We start from the raw sequence: 14,896 nt of genomic DNA, 5'->3' as shown, positions 1-14,896 counted from the left end.
CCAGCCCTGCATTCAAGCAGGAGACTGAGTCGGGTGCAATCCTGTGCCGGTGTGGTGTGGCAACCTAGGGCTTTCTTGTTCTGCTGAGGCAGGCCTGTGTTGCTTACCAGCATCTTGGTAAGTGGAAAAAATTACAAGTCGGTGAAGACTAACTTTTTTTTTTTTTTTTTTTTTTTGCCAAAGTCTTTACCAGCAAGAGCTCCAGCCACATGGCCCAGGCCCCAGAAGGCAAGAGCAGGGACTGGGAGAATGATGAACTACGCAGTGTAGGAGAAAATCAGGATCAAGACCATCCAAGGAACCTGAAGGTGCAGACATCAGTGGGGCCTGATAAGATACATCTGTGGGTCCTGAGGGAACTGGTGGATGTAGTTGCTAAGCCACTGTCCATCGTATTTGAGAAGTTGTGGGAGTCTGCTGAAGTTCCTGCTGAACTTTCAAGGGGAAACATAATGCCCATTTTAAAAAGGGAAGAAAGGAAGGCCAGGGAACTAAAGGCCAGCCAGTCTCACCTCTGTGCCTGGCAAGATCATGGAGCAGATCCTCCTGGATACTCGGCTAAGGCACATGGAAAATAAGGAGGTGATTGGTGACAGCCAGCATGGCTTCACCAAGGGCACGTTGTGCCGAACAAATCTGGGGGTCTTCTGTGACGGGGTTACAGCATTGGTAGATAGAGGAAGAACAACTGCCATCATCTACCTGGACTTGTGCAAAGTATTTGACACTGTCCCCCATGATGTCCTTGTCTCTAAATTGGAGAGGCATGGATTTGATGGATGAAACATTTGGTGGGTAGGGAATTGGCTGGAGAGTTGCAATCCAAGAGTGGTGGCCAACAACTCAATGTTCAGGTGGAGATCAGTAATGAGTGGTGTTCCTCAGGGGTCAGTATTGTGACTGGTGCTGTAACATCTTCGTCAGTGATGTGGACAGTGAAATTAAGTGCACCCTCAGCAAGTGTGCCGATGGCACAAAGCTGGGTGGTATGGTCGACACACTGGAGGGAAGGGATGTCATCCAGAGGAACCTGGACAGACTTCGAGGTGGGCCTGTGCAAATCTCATGAGGTCCAACAAGGCCAAGTGCAAGGTCCTGCATCTGGGCCTGGACATTCCCAATTACAAGCACAGGCTGGGTAGATAATGATTGAGAGCAGCACTAAGTAGAAGGACCTGGGGGTGCTGGTTGACAAGAAGCTTTACATGAACCAGCAACGTGTACTTGCAGCCCACAAAGCCAGTCATGTCCTGGGCTGCATTGAAAGCAGTGTGGGCAGCAGGGGAGGGACGAAGGGGATTGTCCCTCTCTGTGCTGCTCTCGTGAGACCCCCCCCCCCCCCCCCCCCCCCCCGGAGCTCTAAGGCCCGCAGCACAAGAAGGACATAGAAGTATTAGGAGTCCAGAGGAGGCCACGAGGATGATCGAGGGGCTGCAGCACCTCTGTTGTGAAGACAGGCTGAAGGAGATGGGCTTGTCCAGCCTGGAGAAGAGAAAGCTCTGGAGAGACCTTAGAGTGGCCTGCTGGTGCCTAAAGGGGGCTGCAGGAAGGCTGGGGAGGGACTCTTGTCAGGGACTGTGGTGATAGGAGAAGGAGTAATAACTTGAAACTAAAAGCGAGTAGGTTTAGATCAGGTATAGGGAAGAAATGCTGTCCTATGAGGGTTGTGGCACTGTAACAGAAGCTGTGGATGCCCTGTCCCTGGAATTGCTCAAGGCCAGGCTGGATGGGGCTTTGGGCAACCTGATCTAGTGGGAGATGTTCCTGCTCATGGCAGTGAGGTTGGAGTTAAATGATCTTTAAGGTTCCTTCTAACCATTCTCTGATCCTATTGCAATTTGGAGACAGTGAAGTGAAAGTTGGCGACAGCCTACCTTGTCCATTAATCTTGTAATGGTTGGCCTACCTGTATTCAACTTCTCTGGTTCTCGCTGGGGCAAGAATAAAATCCTCTTTTTTTATGCAAACTTCTGTTAGTCATAAAGCTGTGAAACCGCTAGAAAGAAGTTTGACGGCCTCAAGTGCTCAGTGTTTTGGATGCTGCTGAGGTGGAGATGACCATAAAACAGAGAATATTTGAGGCCACCCTAGTGATCCTGCAGTTATCTGCTTAACTGCAGCAAGTCTGAAGTTTTCGCACAGGGAAAACTGCAATGCCCTTTGTCTGCAGACTCATAGTAGCAAATTAACTCCTACTGTCTCCTGGAAAAGCAGAGGGTGTAGGAAACACTATTGGACTGTATCAGTGGTTAATCTTAAACCAGACTGAAGAAAGTTTGTGAGTAACAGATTTAATGTTCACTTCTAAGACTAGATTCTTGTCTAGAGTCAGGGCCCTTTGCGATATGTGGTAGAACCAGGAAACCTCTGCAAATGTGTCTTCCTGTTAGTAATATGTTGTGCCATACCCCAGGGGTGTTGAGAGGGTTTTCTGGTCCAGTCCCGCTAGGGTGACAGAACAAAAGGAGGTCTTTTATAGGACCTGCTGATCCTATTGACTTGAACTGTGTATTGGATATCAGGGGGTTGTTCTGTCTTGTAGCCAGCGTAGGTCTGTTTAGCAGGTACGCTACTTTCCTGCAAAAACCCTGCTGAAGTGCATTGTATGCAGAGAAGAAGGGAGCTTAGCTCTGAGGGTGTGCCCTGGAAGGCCTGTGTCTGAAAGGATCGATGTTGCCAACTCTGCTGGTACCCGAATCTGTTGCTAGAAGCTGGGTAATGTCAAAGTCCTCAGCTGTCTGAGGAAGAAAAACCAAAGGAGCACCCTGGGGACAGCAACGAGCAGCTGATGCTGCCCACAGCCGGGTGCTGCTGCCTGTGCCAGCAGCAGTTTCCCAGCAGCAGCTGGGAGGAGATGGGGAGCGGGCTGGTGTCACTGCCTTACCGCAAGTGGCTGTAGTCTGGGGGGTCTTTTCTGGCCTTTCTCTGGTTGAACACCTGGAGGTGCCAAAGCAAATCTTACAGCACAAAACTGCTTTCTGGAAATGGCCCCCAGGGCTCTTGTCTGCAAGGCAGATGTCTGTGATGTGAGCTGTGTAAGCATGCCTTTGCTTTCTACTGCTGCCATAACCCGTGTGTTCTTATACTGACTTGCGTGTTCTTTGCTCAGGTACTATTTTTTTTTTGCCTTTTTTGTTAATCCTAGGCTCTCCTCCATTAGTCCTGTAAAAGACCATGATGTAAGGCAAAGAAGACATATTTGCAAATTGCTTGTGTTTCTGACAGCCTCCATCTCAGGGAAGACGGAGCAGAGAGAACGTTCCAGGTTGAAATCAGCGAATCTGGGATTTATGAGTGTCTGCTGGACTTTCTTTGACCAGTGATACAGCAGTGATCTTGAGTATTACGCCCTGGCACAAAGCCTGACTCATCACTGTGGCTTCTTAACTAAACCTCGAAAGACTTTAAAAACAAGTCCTGAGGGGGTTTTGTTTTTTTTTAAATGACTTATTTAAAGGTGTTAATGCTGGCATCACTCTGTAACTCTAAGGGCATTGTAGATGATTGATAAAGCAGAAGAATAATGTGCAGTGTATCCTGACTGTTCCAATTCCCTATTATGTATCAAGGGCAGAGCACTTCACAATACTGATCCCAGTTTGTGGGAGGATTTTTAAATAAAAACAGGTAATTTAGGACACACAACTTATTTTGGGGTGAAATATCCTGTCCTGAAAACAAAGAGCTCAGAACTGATGAAGAAGTTGTATCCAAAGGGGAAAAATGGTATTTGAGATGATACCTGTTTTAATACCCTTCTGCTGGGCAATGAAAGAGTGGAATAAAAGATAGCAGAAAATATATTAGTGCAGATTAATACTGACAAAAGTAGTGCCTAACACAGCTGAGTAGTGGAACTACAGTTAAAATTAAAAGCCTGTATAAAGATAAATTTGCAAATATGTGTGGAGGATAATGCAAGATCACACAAGACATGATCAGTAAGGGACTATTTCCTAGGCTTTCCTCCCCATTATCATCATATTCTTGGGATCGAGTGTTGTGGCTTCTACAGACAGTGCTGGCTGAGTCTCCTTTTGACAGCAGAGCTTGTCACAAAGATTTGATGCTTTCTAGAAGTAATGGGAGGTTTCTCTGACTGTCTCTGTGGCTTAGCACCCCTAATGCGTGTCTCAGGAGAGTATTTTAGGGGACCTTGTGTTTTTTTCGTCTTGTCATACAGATGAGTCACTTGTCTGTCTTTATCCTTGCTTTATAGGTGGGGAGAACTGAGACTGTTCATTCTTGAAAACTAGCACTGAGAGCTGCAGGAGAGAAGTACCAGTACATTGGAGTGCTTTTCCCTGATGTGCTTGCAGAGCTTGATGCTAATGTTGGCTGAACTTGGCTGTTGTCTAAAATAATTACAGATAGTAGTATTGCCTAACTTTGTCCAAACTATTTTTCTTGGCCTTTTTTGTTTATAGTGAAGGATAAGTGATTCCAAAGTGAAGGTTTGCTGAAGCTATCTTTGTTCATGGAAATGATGCCCTGGTACTTCAGTGCTTCATGACCAAGAATGACTGTTGTGTATATACAAATGGAGGAAAACATCTGTTGTGTTAAACAGCAGCATGCTATCCCAGGTGAAGAGAGGTGTTGGAGGTGTGCAGGGTGGCTTTCCCAGTACAGCAGCAAAGAGAAGATTGCTCTGGGGTTGCCAAGTGATGCTGTCTAGTAAAGGGTAATGCTGTATCTGTGTGTTGTGGCTGCAGCCATGGAAAAAGAAGTGCTAGGAACTATGTTTTATTAAGTCTTTGGGAATGGTGAAGTTAAAAACACTCTAATCAAAGGGAGTCGATACGGTTTTCCTGTAACCGGATCACAGCATCCTGACCAGGGGGTGGGAGGATATTGGGCTTGCCTCTTGTACGTAGGAAAGTAAATGCCAAGGAAGTTCTTCTGGCTTGTGAGATAAGGCAAAATATGACATAATTCTTGATTGGGTAGAATCGATAAGCATTTGGATTGTGCAAATGAGTGACTTTGTGCCTGGTTCGGCAAAGCACTTACAATGAAGTATCTGCTGGCATAATCAGGGCTTAAAGTGCCTTGCTGGCTGTCCCTGGAGATGAAATTTTCCTGGGACAGTTGTTGGGGACATCTGCAAAGTACTTGGCTGTCCCTTTATCTTCAATACTGAAGCACTGTGGGCTGTCCTGAACACACAGCTTTGAGGTGGATGAGATAGAGCTAAAACACAGAAGGCTGGAAACAGTTTGGAAAACCACATGCATTGTTTGTCCTGCTCAGAAAAGAATTTCACCCTTGAAGAATAAAGTTTTTAGTGGCAACCAGGACGTTTATCTGGAACTCCCACAGTTCCTGATATTGTTAATTTGTTTGTAGAAGGGCAGCGGAGAAAATTCAAAATGAAGCAGTGATTTTTAGAGGTGGAATTAATGGTGAGATAGTTGGCTCCTTCAGGCCTGCTGACTTGCCTGCCTTAACTGAAAAGAGGAGTGACTCTTCCTTCTCAAACTTTTCTTCTTTGGGATTATCAAGCGTGGCCTTGGAAAGAGATACAGAGGTTGTGATCTAAGACAAAACTTTAAACTGTTTGTGCAGGGAATGCTTATCTGGACCATGGAGGTGTTTTTCGCTGTTACTGCAGAGCTCAAACGTGCATGTAGGAGATCATCATGCTACACGTCTTGTTGCTGTTTTCATGTCTTTGGGAGGCACATTCTGTGTGGGTTGTAAAAAAAAAAAAAAAAAAAAAAAAAGGTATCCTGCCTGATTGTGTTTGGGTGAAGCTATTCCTGGTTTTGCAGCTTATCTGATGGCTCCTAGTGGAGGATCAGCATAGCCAGGCAATGTGGAAAATGCCACGTGCTTCACTAGTGGCTAGTGAAAGGGGCTTTGGTCCTGTGTGCTCTGTGAAATCTCACCTGCTTTCAGTTCATGTGTACAGGGCAGAGTCTGACCAGTCTTCTGGGCTCTGATTAACCCCGGTGAAGAGATCTGTCGAACTGGTGCTTCCAAAGCTGTCAGCTGCAGAGGGTTCCTCTGGGTTACTCGTGCTTTCGTTGGCTCAGCATGAATGCCATGAGGCTTGTCGTGGGGGCCTGTTGTCTGACAGGCACGAAATCTAGCAGCGGTATTGCCTTGTTTCCTTCTCTGCTGTTGAGGTAGTTACCTGAAAGGGTGTGCGAGAAGGTGGAGCAGCAGAACTTAATGGAGCTCAAACAGCAGGGGAAGCAATTGTGTGGGGAGATACAGTAAGGTGCTGGTAGGAGGGGGCCCTCGGGGCAAATCATTTCTGATGGCTTTCCCCACCATCACCAGCAGCGTTGTGCCAGACTGACAAGGACAAGGTGGATCTGCTTGTCCAGCAGACGCAGGCAGTGCCGGAGGGCAGTCGTGTTCATCAGGGTAAGGGGGGCAGCATTCAATGCTACGCAGCTGTCTGCTCTCGCGGTGCTCACTGAGCTCAACTCAGTTGTGTTCACCAGTGAAAGGCAGCTCTGGAAGAGCCTGTCACAAAAGGGTGATGGAGAGAGCAACAAATTTCTCTCAATTTCCTCACCATAGGATGAGTTTGTGCAGCTTGCTGGGAAGTAACATCTTGTGCTTGTTTTTAGACAGGCATTGCTGGCTGCTGTAGCGTTGTGGGAGCTTTTAGTCCAGTATGCTTGAATTACTTAAATGCAGCAATGCTATCTTATTACCTCACTCCACTCCTGTGAGGAGCTAAGAGAGAGGATCACGTGCAGCTTTTGCAGCTGGTTTTACCTAGTTCAGAAGTGCTTGCCTAGCTGTGAAGAGTTCTGCATCCTGCTGGAATTACAGAAGGGCAGAAAAAATGACGGCCAGTACTGGAAACCAGCCAGGACGCTGACACAAGCCTACATGGAAAAGTGCTCTGGCATCTGTATTGACTGGGGATAATTGGAATTTCCCTTTTTTTTTTTCAGCTTATTCTAGAACCAGTTAGTAGCAACAGTCAGGCAAGGAGTGCACGGTGAGAGAGCTGCATTCCTGTGCTGCTGTGGTGGCAGCTGCGGGCTGAAGTGTGGCCGGCAGTGATGTTTCCCAAGGTACTTGTGGCTGTTGCCAGCTCTGAGGTGATGGTGATTGCAACACTGACTGTGTACTGCCTGCTCAACAGTGTTAGTATGCCTTAAGAGGGGCATATAAATAACTTTTTGTCTCTTAGAATAAGCACTTTTTTTAGCTTCTGCTGCCTTGTGCAGGAAAAGTTTCATTTCCTTTATAACTCTTAGTCACAGGCACTTGTTTGGGAATGTAATGGAAAACTGTCCTCTGAACTGACTTTCAGGCTTATTTTTTTGTTTTTCTCTCTGGATTTATTTGCTGTATTGCATCCAAAGTGCAAATTAGTCCCTTGCCTTTCCCTTTCCATACCTGTACTGGAAAAAGGCTCTACCTGGGAAGATGCGAGGGTGTCCTAGTGCCTGGGTTACTTTGCTTCCAAGCTGTGCTGTTGTGTGACCATGGCCATGTGCAGCACAGCTCTCTGACTACACCTGAGGCAGCAGAGGCTCTTGAGCTGACCTTGACTGGCTTGGACATAAATTCTGGTGTGTCTGTGTGTTGTGCTGGAGCTGGCGTATTGCATTACAGCTGGCAGTTTCTGGCTGTTGAAAGGGTTGTCTTACTTGCTGGTCACTGAGAATAGAAGTTCAATGTTCCTGTAATGTGCATCTGGTGGTGCCTCATAATAAGTGCTTGTCAATTTGCCTCTGATGTATTTCCTTTTATCTTTGTCCAGATTTAGCAAAATTGGGGGTTGGACTGGGATAAACCAGGAAGAAGCTGGTTGTGGTCTGAGACCCTGGGAGCTGAGGCATCTGGGGTGGTGATGGTACAGATAGGTAGTGTGCAAGGGGAGGGGATAAACAGTGGGGAGTTCACAAGGTAGTAGCTAAAATGTATTGGTTCTAACGTTGTTCTGAGAAAAACATCCAAGTTCAGTTAAGTGCTGTGTGAGTGGTGTAAGCAAAACATGCGTGTTCAGCGCAGCAGTGAGCAGTCTCCCTGGCAGCCAGCAGGAGCCGGGCAGCACCTGGCCTCAGTGCTGCAGCCCGCAGGAGAGGATGCCCATCAGCTTCTGCGAACAAATCCCTCTTCGACAGAGTAACGCTGTGTGGTAGGTGAGAGAAAACTCTGAAGTCCGTTCAAAGTCTTCCCAAGGCAGTGTGGGCTGTGGTCCGGGTGCTTGATTGCTTGGTGCCTTCCTGGGCTGTGCTGTGCAGCCGCGCTGCCCGGGGCTCTCTGACGCTGCCAGGTGAAGATTTCAGCCATCTGCTGGGTCCTCCTGCTCTCTGTCATACTTTGCTGAGAGGTGAGCTGCTTTTTGTGCCTGCTGCTTACCAAGGAAGTTGTTGCTGTGGGAGTACAGAAGCCAGTCTGGAGGTGCTCGACCTTCACAAAATTATTCCAAATGTCCTGCAAACGGACTTCGATCTTGTTTTCCTTGAAGCTGTTTGTGTATGAGCAATGCAACAAGCAGTTGCTGTTGTTTGAACTTCTCTCTCCCTTTCTGCTTCCTTCATCCTCCTGCCTTTTTGCTGAGTGCTTTGCAGTCCTGCTCTCTGCATGCAAGGCTGATGGTGCTGAAGCCAATTAGCAGCAGAAGGTGTAATAAATGCTGAGGAAGTCAAATTGAGGTGGCATTTTCCACACCTTCTCAGATTTTAAAATGTGCAGTGGCTACCTGAGGGAAGTTAGATGTTCTTGATGTTGCTGTGCCTTTCTGGACTACATCCGGGTACAGCAAAAAAAAAAAAAAATAGGCTGTTAACTGTTATTTGGAGGGAATATTATGCCCTATTTTATCTAAGGCAATTGGAGCGGAGGACATAATAGTTGCTTAGAAAGTAAAATTTAGACATCCTCTCTTGAATGGATGTGGATCATCAAGTCTTGCATCTCATATAGCACAGATGCTTACTGTAGGTTCCTGTATAAAAATTGCTATATGTAGCCTGATTAAATCAATACTTGTTTTCTCTGGAGAGAAGCATGCTGCTTTTACTAGTAGCAAAATTGCCATGCTTTAATCAGCTGTCAGTGGGAGTTTAATAATAAAGTAACCAAATTGGTAGGTGTGTTTGCAGGCAAAATAAGTTAAATGATTTTGAACAGCTTCCATTTGTGGTGGTGTCAGCTGAAGTTTTCAGGATTTGAAGATAAGGAAGAGAAGGACACAAGAAGGTAATTTTCCTTTGACTTGTGTAGGAACATCAGATGCACGCCAGCTTCTCAGCAAACTCTGCAGTCATCTTCCTTGGGAGCAGTTCCACCTGATGTATGCAGCTCTTGCTTGCTCCACTTGGAAGATGCTCCAGGCCATATTTCTGTCAGGTCCCAATATGCTGGTGTTGCAGGCCTGTATCAGAAAGCATTTTTTAATTCTTAATTTCTCTTTTCTTTGAGCTGTTGGGGTGGTTTATCTCTGTTGCCGAGGCTGTAGTTTCCTTTGCCAGTTGGCCCTGGTTGCTTGTAAGAAAACCTGCATGATGTACATATCCTAGAAAGGGTGCTTTAGGAGTGCAGTGGTTAATTAGTACAGGATCCAGAGTAGAGGAAAGGTATCTTGCACAACACTCTGCTGATGAGATCTGTGGCTGGTGTGAAGAGTTACCAGCTCCACTTTAGCTGAAGCAAATATTTAGAACAAGATGGTCCTTGAATTTAGTGGATCTGTAGTTTTTGTTTTTTAAAAAAATAAAAAAGTGTCAATTGATCTATTTTTGCTGCTGCTCAGCATGTGTTCTTGTCTGCTGAGCGTGGTACAGTGAGCAGAGAGGGTGTCCTGCTGGCTTCCTGGCCTGGCGGGAGGAGCTGCGAGAAGAGAAATGAGCCCCTGGAGAGGAGGGGAAGCTTCTGGTGGACAACTTCGGAGTTTCTCATTTTAAAATAAACGCAGGTCTTGTGATTCACTAAACATTTTGTTGGTGACTGAGGCTCTGTAATAAAACGAAAAAAAGTGTTTTCCCTAGGATTTCCGTGATCCATAGAAATATTATACAGAAAAAAAACAAGCCCAAACCTGATCTCTCCAATGATTTTTTTAAAAGTGTGATATTTTAAGAAGGTGGGAAAGTGATGCTGATTATGAGTTCCTTATTTCTTACAGCTCCATTACAGGCTATAAGGTGTGTGTGTGGAATCAGTTGCGTGCTGTCTTGCTTTCTTCGGCATAGACATCCATTGGGCTAAAGATAGCACAGTGCAATGTGCAGATTTGTTCCCCAGGAATGAGACAAATGTGGCCAGGATAGGACAAAAAGGCTGCGGGTTTAGGAGTTCTTAAAAATGACGTGTAATTTGAGATGCTCAACTTGAAGCAGCTTAAGGGAGAGAGACAGGGTTATTTTTGTGTCTGAATTTGAGCAAAGAAATTAGGCCCTCCAGAGCTGCAAGGGTTTTCAACCCTCTCTAGCAGGACTGAGCAGCATGTGTATGGCTTTCTGTGTCCCAGGGCCATGTCCCATTTTTCTGAATTTGAATATCCATTTTGCAGACTGGTTACAGTTCTGTAAGAACCTGAATAGAGATCTTCCCACTTGCCTCTCCCCACACACCAGTGACATCTTTTTTGCAGTTTCTTTGGGGCAGCTCTGCATTACCTCTGCTCCTAAAAGTCAGCGGGGCTTCCCTGGAAAACCCGCTGGGTCTGGTTCTCATGACAAATTATGACGTGCAAAATGAAGTCCTTTGCTAAGAGATCACCGTTTAGCAGCCCTGGCATGGATGTACATTATCTGCACACAACTCTTCTATGCTTGTTTTAGAAGATGGGCTTTGGAGTGTCCAACCCATTTGTTGATCAGGGAGGAGGGCTGTACTTTGAACGTAGCAGTGTTGCCTGTTCATTTGTTCCTTTTCAATCTTTTCTTAGTAAAAACAAATTCCAGTTCTAGTAAAAGCTTCAATGGGCCTTTTGGCTGTATTTGGTTTGTGAACAGCTTGTAAGCACCAGTTGTTGCAAGATTGGTGTTGTCAAATGCAATATAGTTTAACACTAAGTCTTACAGAAATGGGGTTTGTTTTGCTTGTTGAATTTTATATGACAGGATGGAGCTTATCTGAGTGCCAAATAACCATTAGTAATAATTATGTACAAACATGTCAAATCTAATCACGTATGTATTGTTGATCAGGTGGTTTCTGGCAGTTTTTAAAGAATGGGATATGGTAAGAATCATTTAAAGGCTCAAACCCTGTAAATGTGAGCTCTTTGGGACGTGACTGAGTCTTTATAGAATCACTACTCTTGGTGATTTCTTGGTGGACCACAAAATGAATTATTTTTTTCTTGTTCTGTCCTTCTTTTAAAAGCGCTAACATCAAATCATGTGTGGGAGATAGATTTCTTCTGTTTCTTACATTACAAAGCTGGTTTGTGCAACTTAGATGCTTCAAAAGTTGAGGAGCCTTTTAGATTCAGGCCTTTAGTAATTCACTAAATGAGCTGTAGCTCATTTATACTTCTGTAGCTGTTTATACTTCATCTTTCTGCATCGTAATGGAAATTGGTGGCGCAATGAAGGACTGTCTGACAGGACGAGAACCAGTGTAATTGCTTGTTATTACTGAGATGTTAAATGTCTATGCAGAGCTGGAGTCTCTGCAGCTACGGAGATGTAAGGGGTGCTGCCAGCATGGTGCTGTTGGTAGCTGTGATGTGTCTTCCCTCTTCTGACTGTACTCAGAAGGCAGGTGGAGGCAGGGACGAGGATTGGAAACAAGAACTTAGAAGTTTCTTTTGTACTGAATGGGATAACTTTGTTTTCTGCAGGTGGATTTGCAATAGTGTTTCTTGTGAGGACTAACAATGGGATGAAATGTGCCCTGAAGCGGATGTATGTCAATAACGAATACGACTTGCAAGTCTGCAAAAGAGAAATCCAAATCATGGTAAGTCAACACGTTGTGGTGGGGACCCAGACTAGGAGGGGAATGTCCTGAGAGCCCGGTCACCTTCTGCCTTCGAGCTGTGTAGTGTTGCATCACAAACTGTGGGTGTTAGTAAAATTGTAATTCTTCTAGAAAGACCTAGCTCTTAGAGTTGTACAGCTATGTGAAAAATCTTAGATTGAATTGTTTAAATCCTAAATTGTTTTAGTGGTCAAGAAAAACACAGCAGCTGAAAAGGCAGAGGGAATCTCAGGAAAAGGAGGGCATTAAAAATCTTCTATGTCAACACCAGACTTGGTGGGAAAGGGAAGAGCTGAATAAGTGTGTGTGGTTGGGGGTGTTTCTCTTCTAGGTTTCATCTTGAAGGCTAATAATTCTGATACAGCAGTTTCTGAACTCAAATCAGTACGCGAATGGAAGACTTCCATGCCAAGATGAATTTGTCACAACAGCTTCTAATCTTGTGGTTTAGGATGAGGGCTGTATCAGTATAGGTGAAGCTGATGGGTTGAAACCAGTATGTGTGGGGTAGTTAGTGCCTTGGCTTGTTTCTATAGATTATTGGATGCAAGGCATTAGGTAATAGGATAGCTATTTTAGTAGTTGTTTTAAACAATTATTAATCTCCAAACAAATAAAAAGTTGAGATCTAAATGGATTTGGTTAGTCTTGCTTGGAGCATAATGAATGTGGGAAGTGCCACTTTTGAAATTGTATTTGCAAGGTATAAAAGAACATTTTGAATAACTGAAGTGGGGGAGAAAATAGAAAATATGCATTCTGCTAATTGATAATGTGAAGTATTTGTTTGGGATAGGCTTCTTATCAGAAGCTCTTACCTGTAGCAAATCGGAGTTTTTTTTAAAGTAGCTTTTAATTAGGTTAATATCTTCAAAGCTAACTTCTGGATTTTGTGAGAGTGCAGCGAGGTTTTGGGGCATACTTTGTCATCACCATAGCTAATGCTACTTGGGAAAGGTTGAGATTAGATCTTACATCAAAGGTTTTAACTGTGTTCACAAAGCTTGTTTACTTGGATTTTAATTGCCAGTGCTTTCCATTGTCTCTATCTTTTTGGTGTCTCTTTGAAATGTGTGGCTAACCTGGGAAGCAAATGCAAGAAGTGTCCTTCTGACATGCTCACTCTCATATTGAATCTTATCATAAGCACTAATCTTTGTGAAAAACAAGTACATCAGTAAAAGGAAATTTTCTTTCCTAGCTTTTGTGCAGTAAAGAAGCATTTTAAAGTTAGCTTTCTGCAGCACTGCAGAATTACTGAGGAGAGCAAAATGTTACCAGCAAAATCTAGATTTCTTTTGCTGGTAAAGCTGAGCACAGCATGGGAGTGGCTGTCACACCTGAAAATGTCTGTAACGCTGGCAGTCACAAAAATGACTTCCCTGCAGATTCAGCATGTCATAGGTAAGTCAACAGTACGAGAACTTGTGCTTTAATCATCAAGGCATGTAAAATAAGGTACTTCTAAAACCAAGCTAACTTTTGTTTTTTTAATTACCTGAGTGGTTTTTAAGCATGCAAAGATTTGTGATAATGTTTTTTAGTGGAAGGAGAGGAGAAAAGTAAGCAGAACATGCATTGTACACAGCCACTGCAAAACATCTGCTTTGTTTCCCCCCCTACATAAAGGAGGAGCAGCTGCAGTGAGCTTGGCCTGGGCCATCCAAGGGAACATCCAAAAATCTGGACTCGCTGACCCCTGAAAAAGTTAGTTCAATAGGTTGGTTGGTTCTCTGTTGTTTGTCTCAGCTCCTTCTGGAAGGAGAACAGGTAGAGACAGACCTTCGATTTGATCGAGTTGTATGCAGTGATTAATCCAAAGTGTCAAAAGCTTGTGCTTAGGCAGGGAAAGAACTAGGAAAGCTGTGCATTGTAGATCAAAGTGCTGCTCATTCTATATGGCTGTCTTATGCTTTGAATATATTTACCTTGCAGCGGGATCTATCTGGCCATAAGAACATTGTCGGATACATTGATTCCAGTATCAACTCAGTAAGCAGTGGTGATGTTTGGGAAGTGCTGATACTAATGGACTTCTGCCGAGGTGAGTGTGGGCTCACAGTGTTCCTCACTGGTAGATAGGCCCTTTCCAGTGCTTACAGGGAACTTGCACAAGTCAGGTGGGTTTTTGTTTGTTGGTGTTGGTTGTCTTTTTTGTTTGTTTTTTAAATGAAAGGATCAAGCAACTTTATTCCTAGCCCTGGTCCATCCTTCAGTACCAAAGAACTGTTTTGAACAATGCAAAGCTAAACTAAATGTAGAGAAGTGGATGATATGTGAGGCTCTGATAGGACTGTTACCACTTTTGCCACTGCCCAGGATGGCTCTAGATCCTTTCCCTTGTGAAAGGAACCCTTCAGTATATATTAGTTTTCTATAGGCTGGCCACACAAAAAATTGCTCTCCTATAGCGGTTAGGCTGTGGAATGAAATTGCTCTTCACAGTATGTCATACTGCAAGCTTTTTCTGTTTCAGTTTGACTTAGGATTATTCTTGAAGAAGCTTGAAATGGGTAATGTGAAGCCAAAAAGCATTACTTTTACCTCTGACCTTTGTGCTCGTCTCTCTCTAGCCAGACAGACTCTTCCACTTTTTTTTTTTCAGATGTCCCAAAGCTTTTATCTCCTCAGAATTAAACCTTGCAAGAGGGCTCAATGACAACAGAAAGGGCTTCTTCAAATACATTGCAGATAAAAACTAACACTAGAGTCAATGTGGGCCCACTGATGAATGAGGTGGGTGCCCTGGTGACAGAAAATAAAGAGGAGGCGGAGTTACTGAATGCTTTTTTTGTCTCTGTCTATAATGCTGGAGGCTGTCCTGTGGAGCACCGTATCTCTGAGGTCCCAGAGGAAATCAGGATAAAGGAAGAGTTTGCCTCAGTTGATGAGGACTGGGTAAAGGACCAATTAAGCAATTTGTACATCCATAAGTCTATGGGTCCTGATGGGATGCACCCATGGGTGCTGAGGGAGCTGGCGGAAG

General features: G+C 44.5%; 1 protein-coding gene across 29 annotated transcripts in view; it reads left to right on the top strand.

Annotated features, from left to right (window-relative positions):
- AAK1 (AP2 associated kinase 1) overlaps positions 1 to 14,896 on the top strand; it is an 89,485-nt gene that overhangs the window by 16,134 nt on the left and 58,455 nt on the right. For all 29 annotated transcript variants that reach the window (XR_011090125.1, XM_068662156.1, XM_068662155.1 and 26 more), the window contains exons 3-4: positions 11,771 to 11,889; positions 13,846 to 13,954. Coding sequence is in view for 28 of the 29 variants with exons in the window: in XM_068662156.1 (XP_068518257.1) it covers positions 11,771 to 11,889; positions 13,846 to 13,954 (228 nt within the window). In the remaining variant the exon portion in view is untranslated. The remainder of the gene's footprint in view (positions 1 to 11,770; positions 11,890 to 13,845; positions 13,955 to 14,896) is intronic.

The sequence above is a fragment of the Anas acuta genome, chromosome 27 (assembly GCF_963932015.1).
Source record: "Anas acuta chromosome 27, bAnaAcu1.1, whole genome shotgun sequence".
Lineage (NCBI taxonomy): Eukaryota > Metazoa > Chordata > Aves > Anseriformes > Anatidae > Anas > Anas acuta.
Note: the sequence above shows the minus strand (reverse complement) of the source record. Positions and strands in the feature narration are given on the sequence as shown.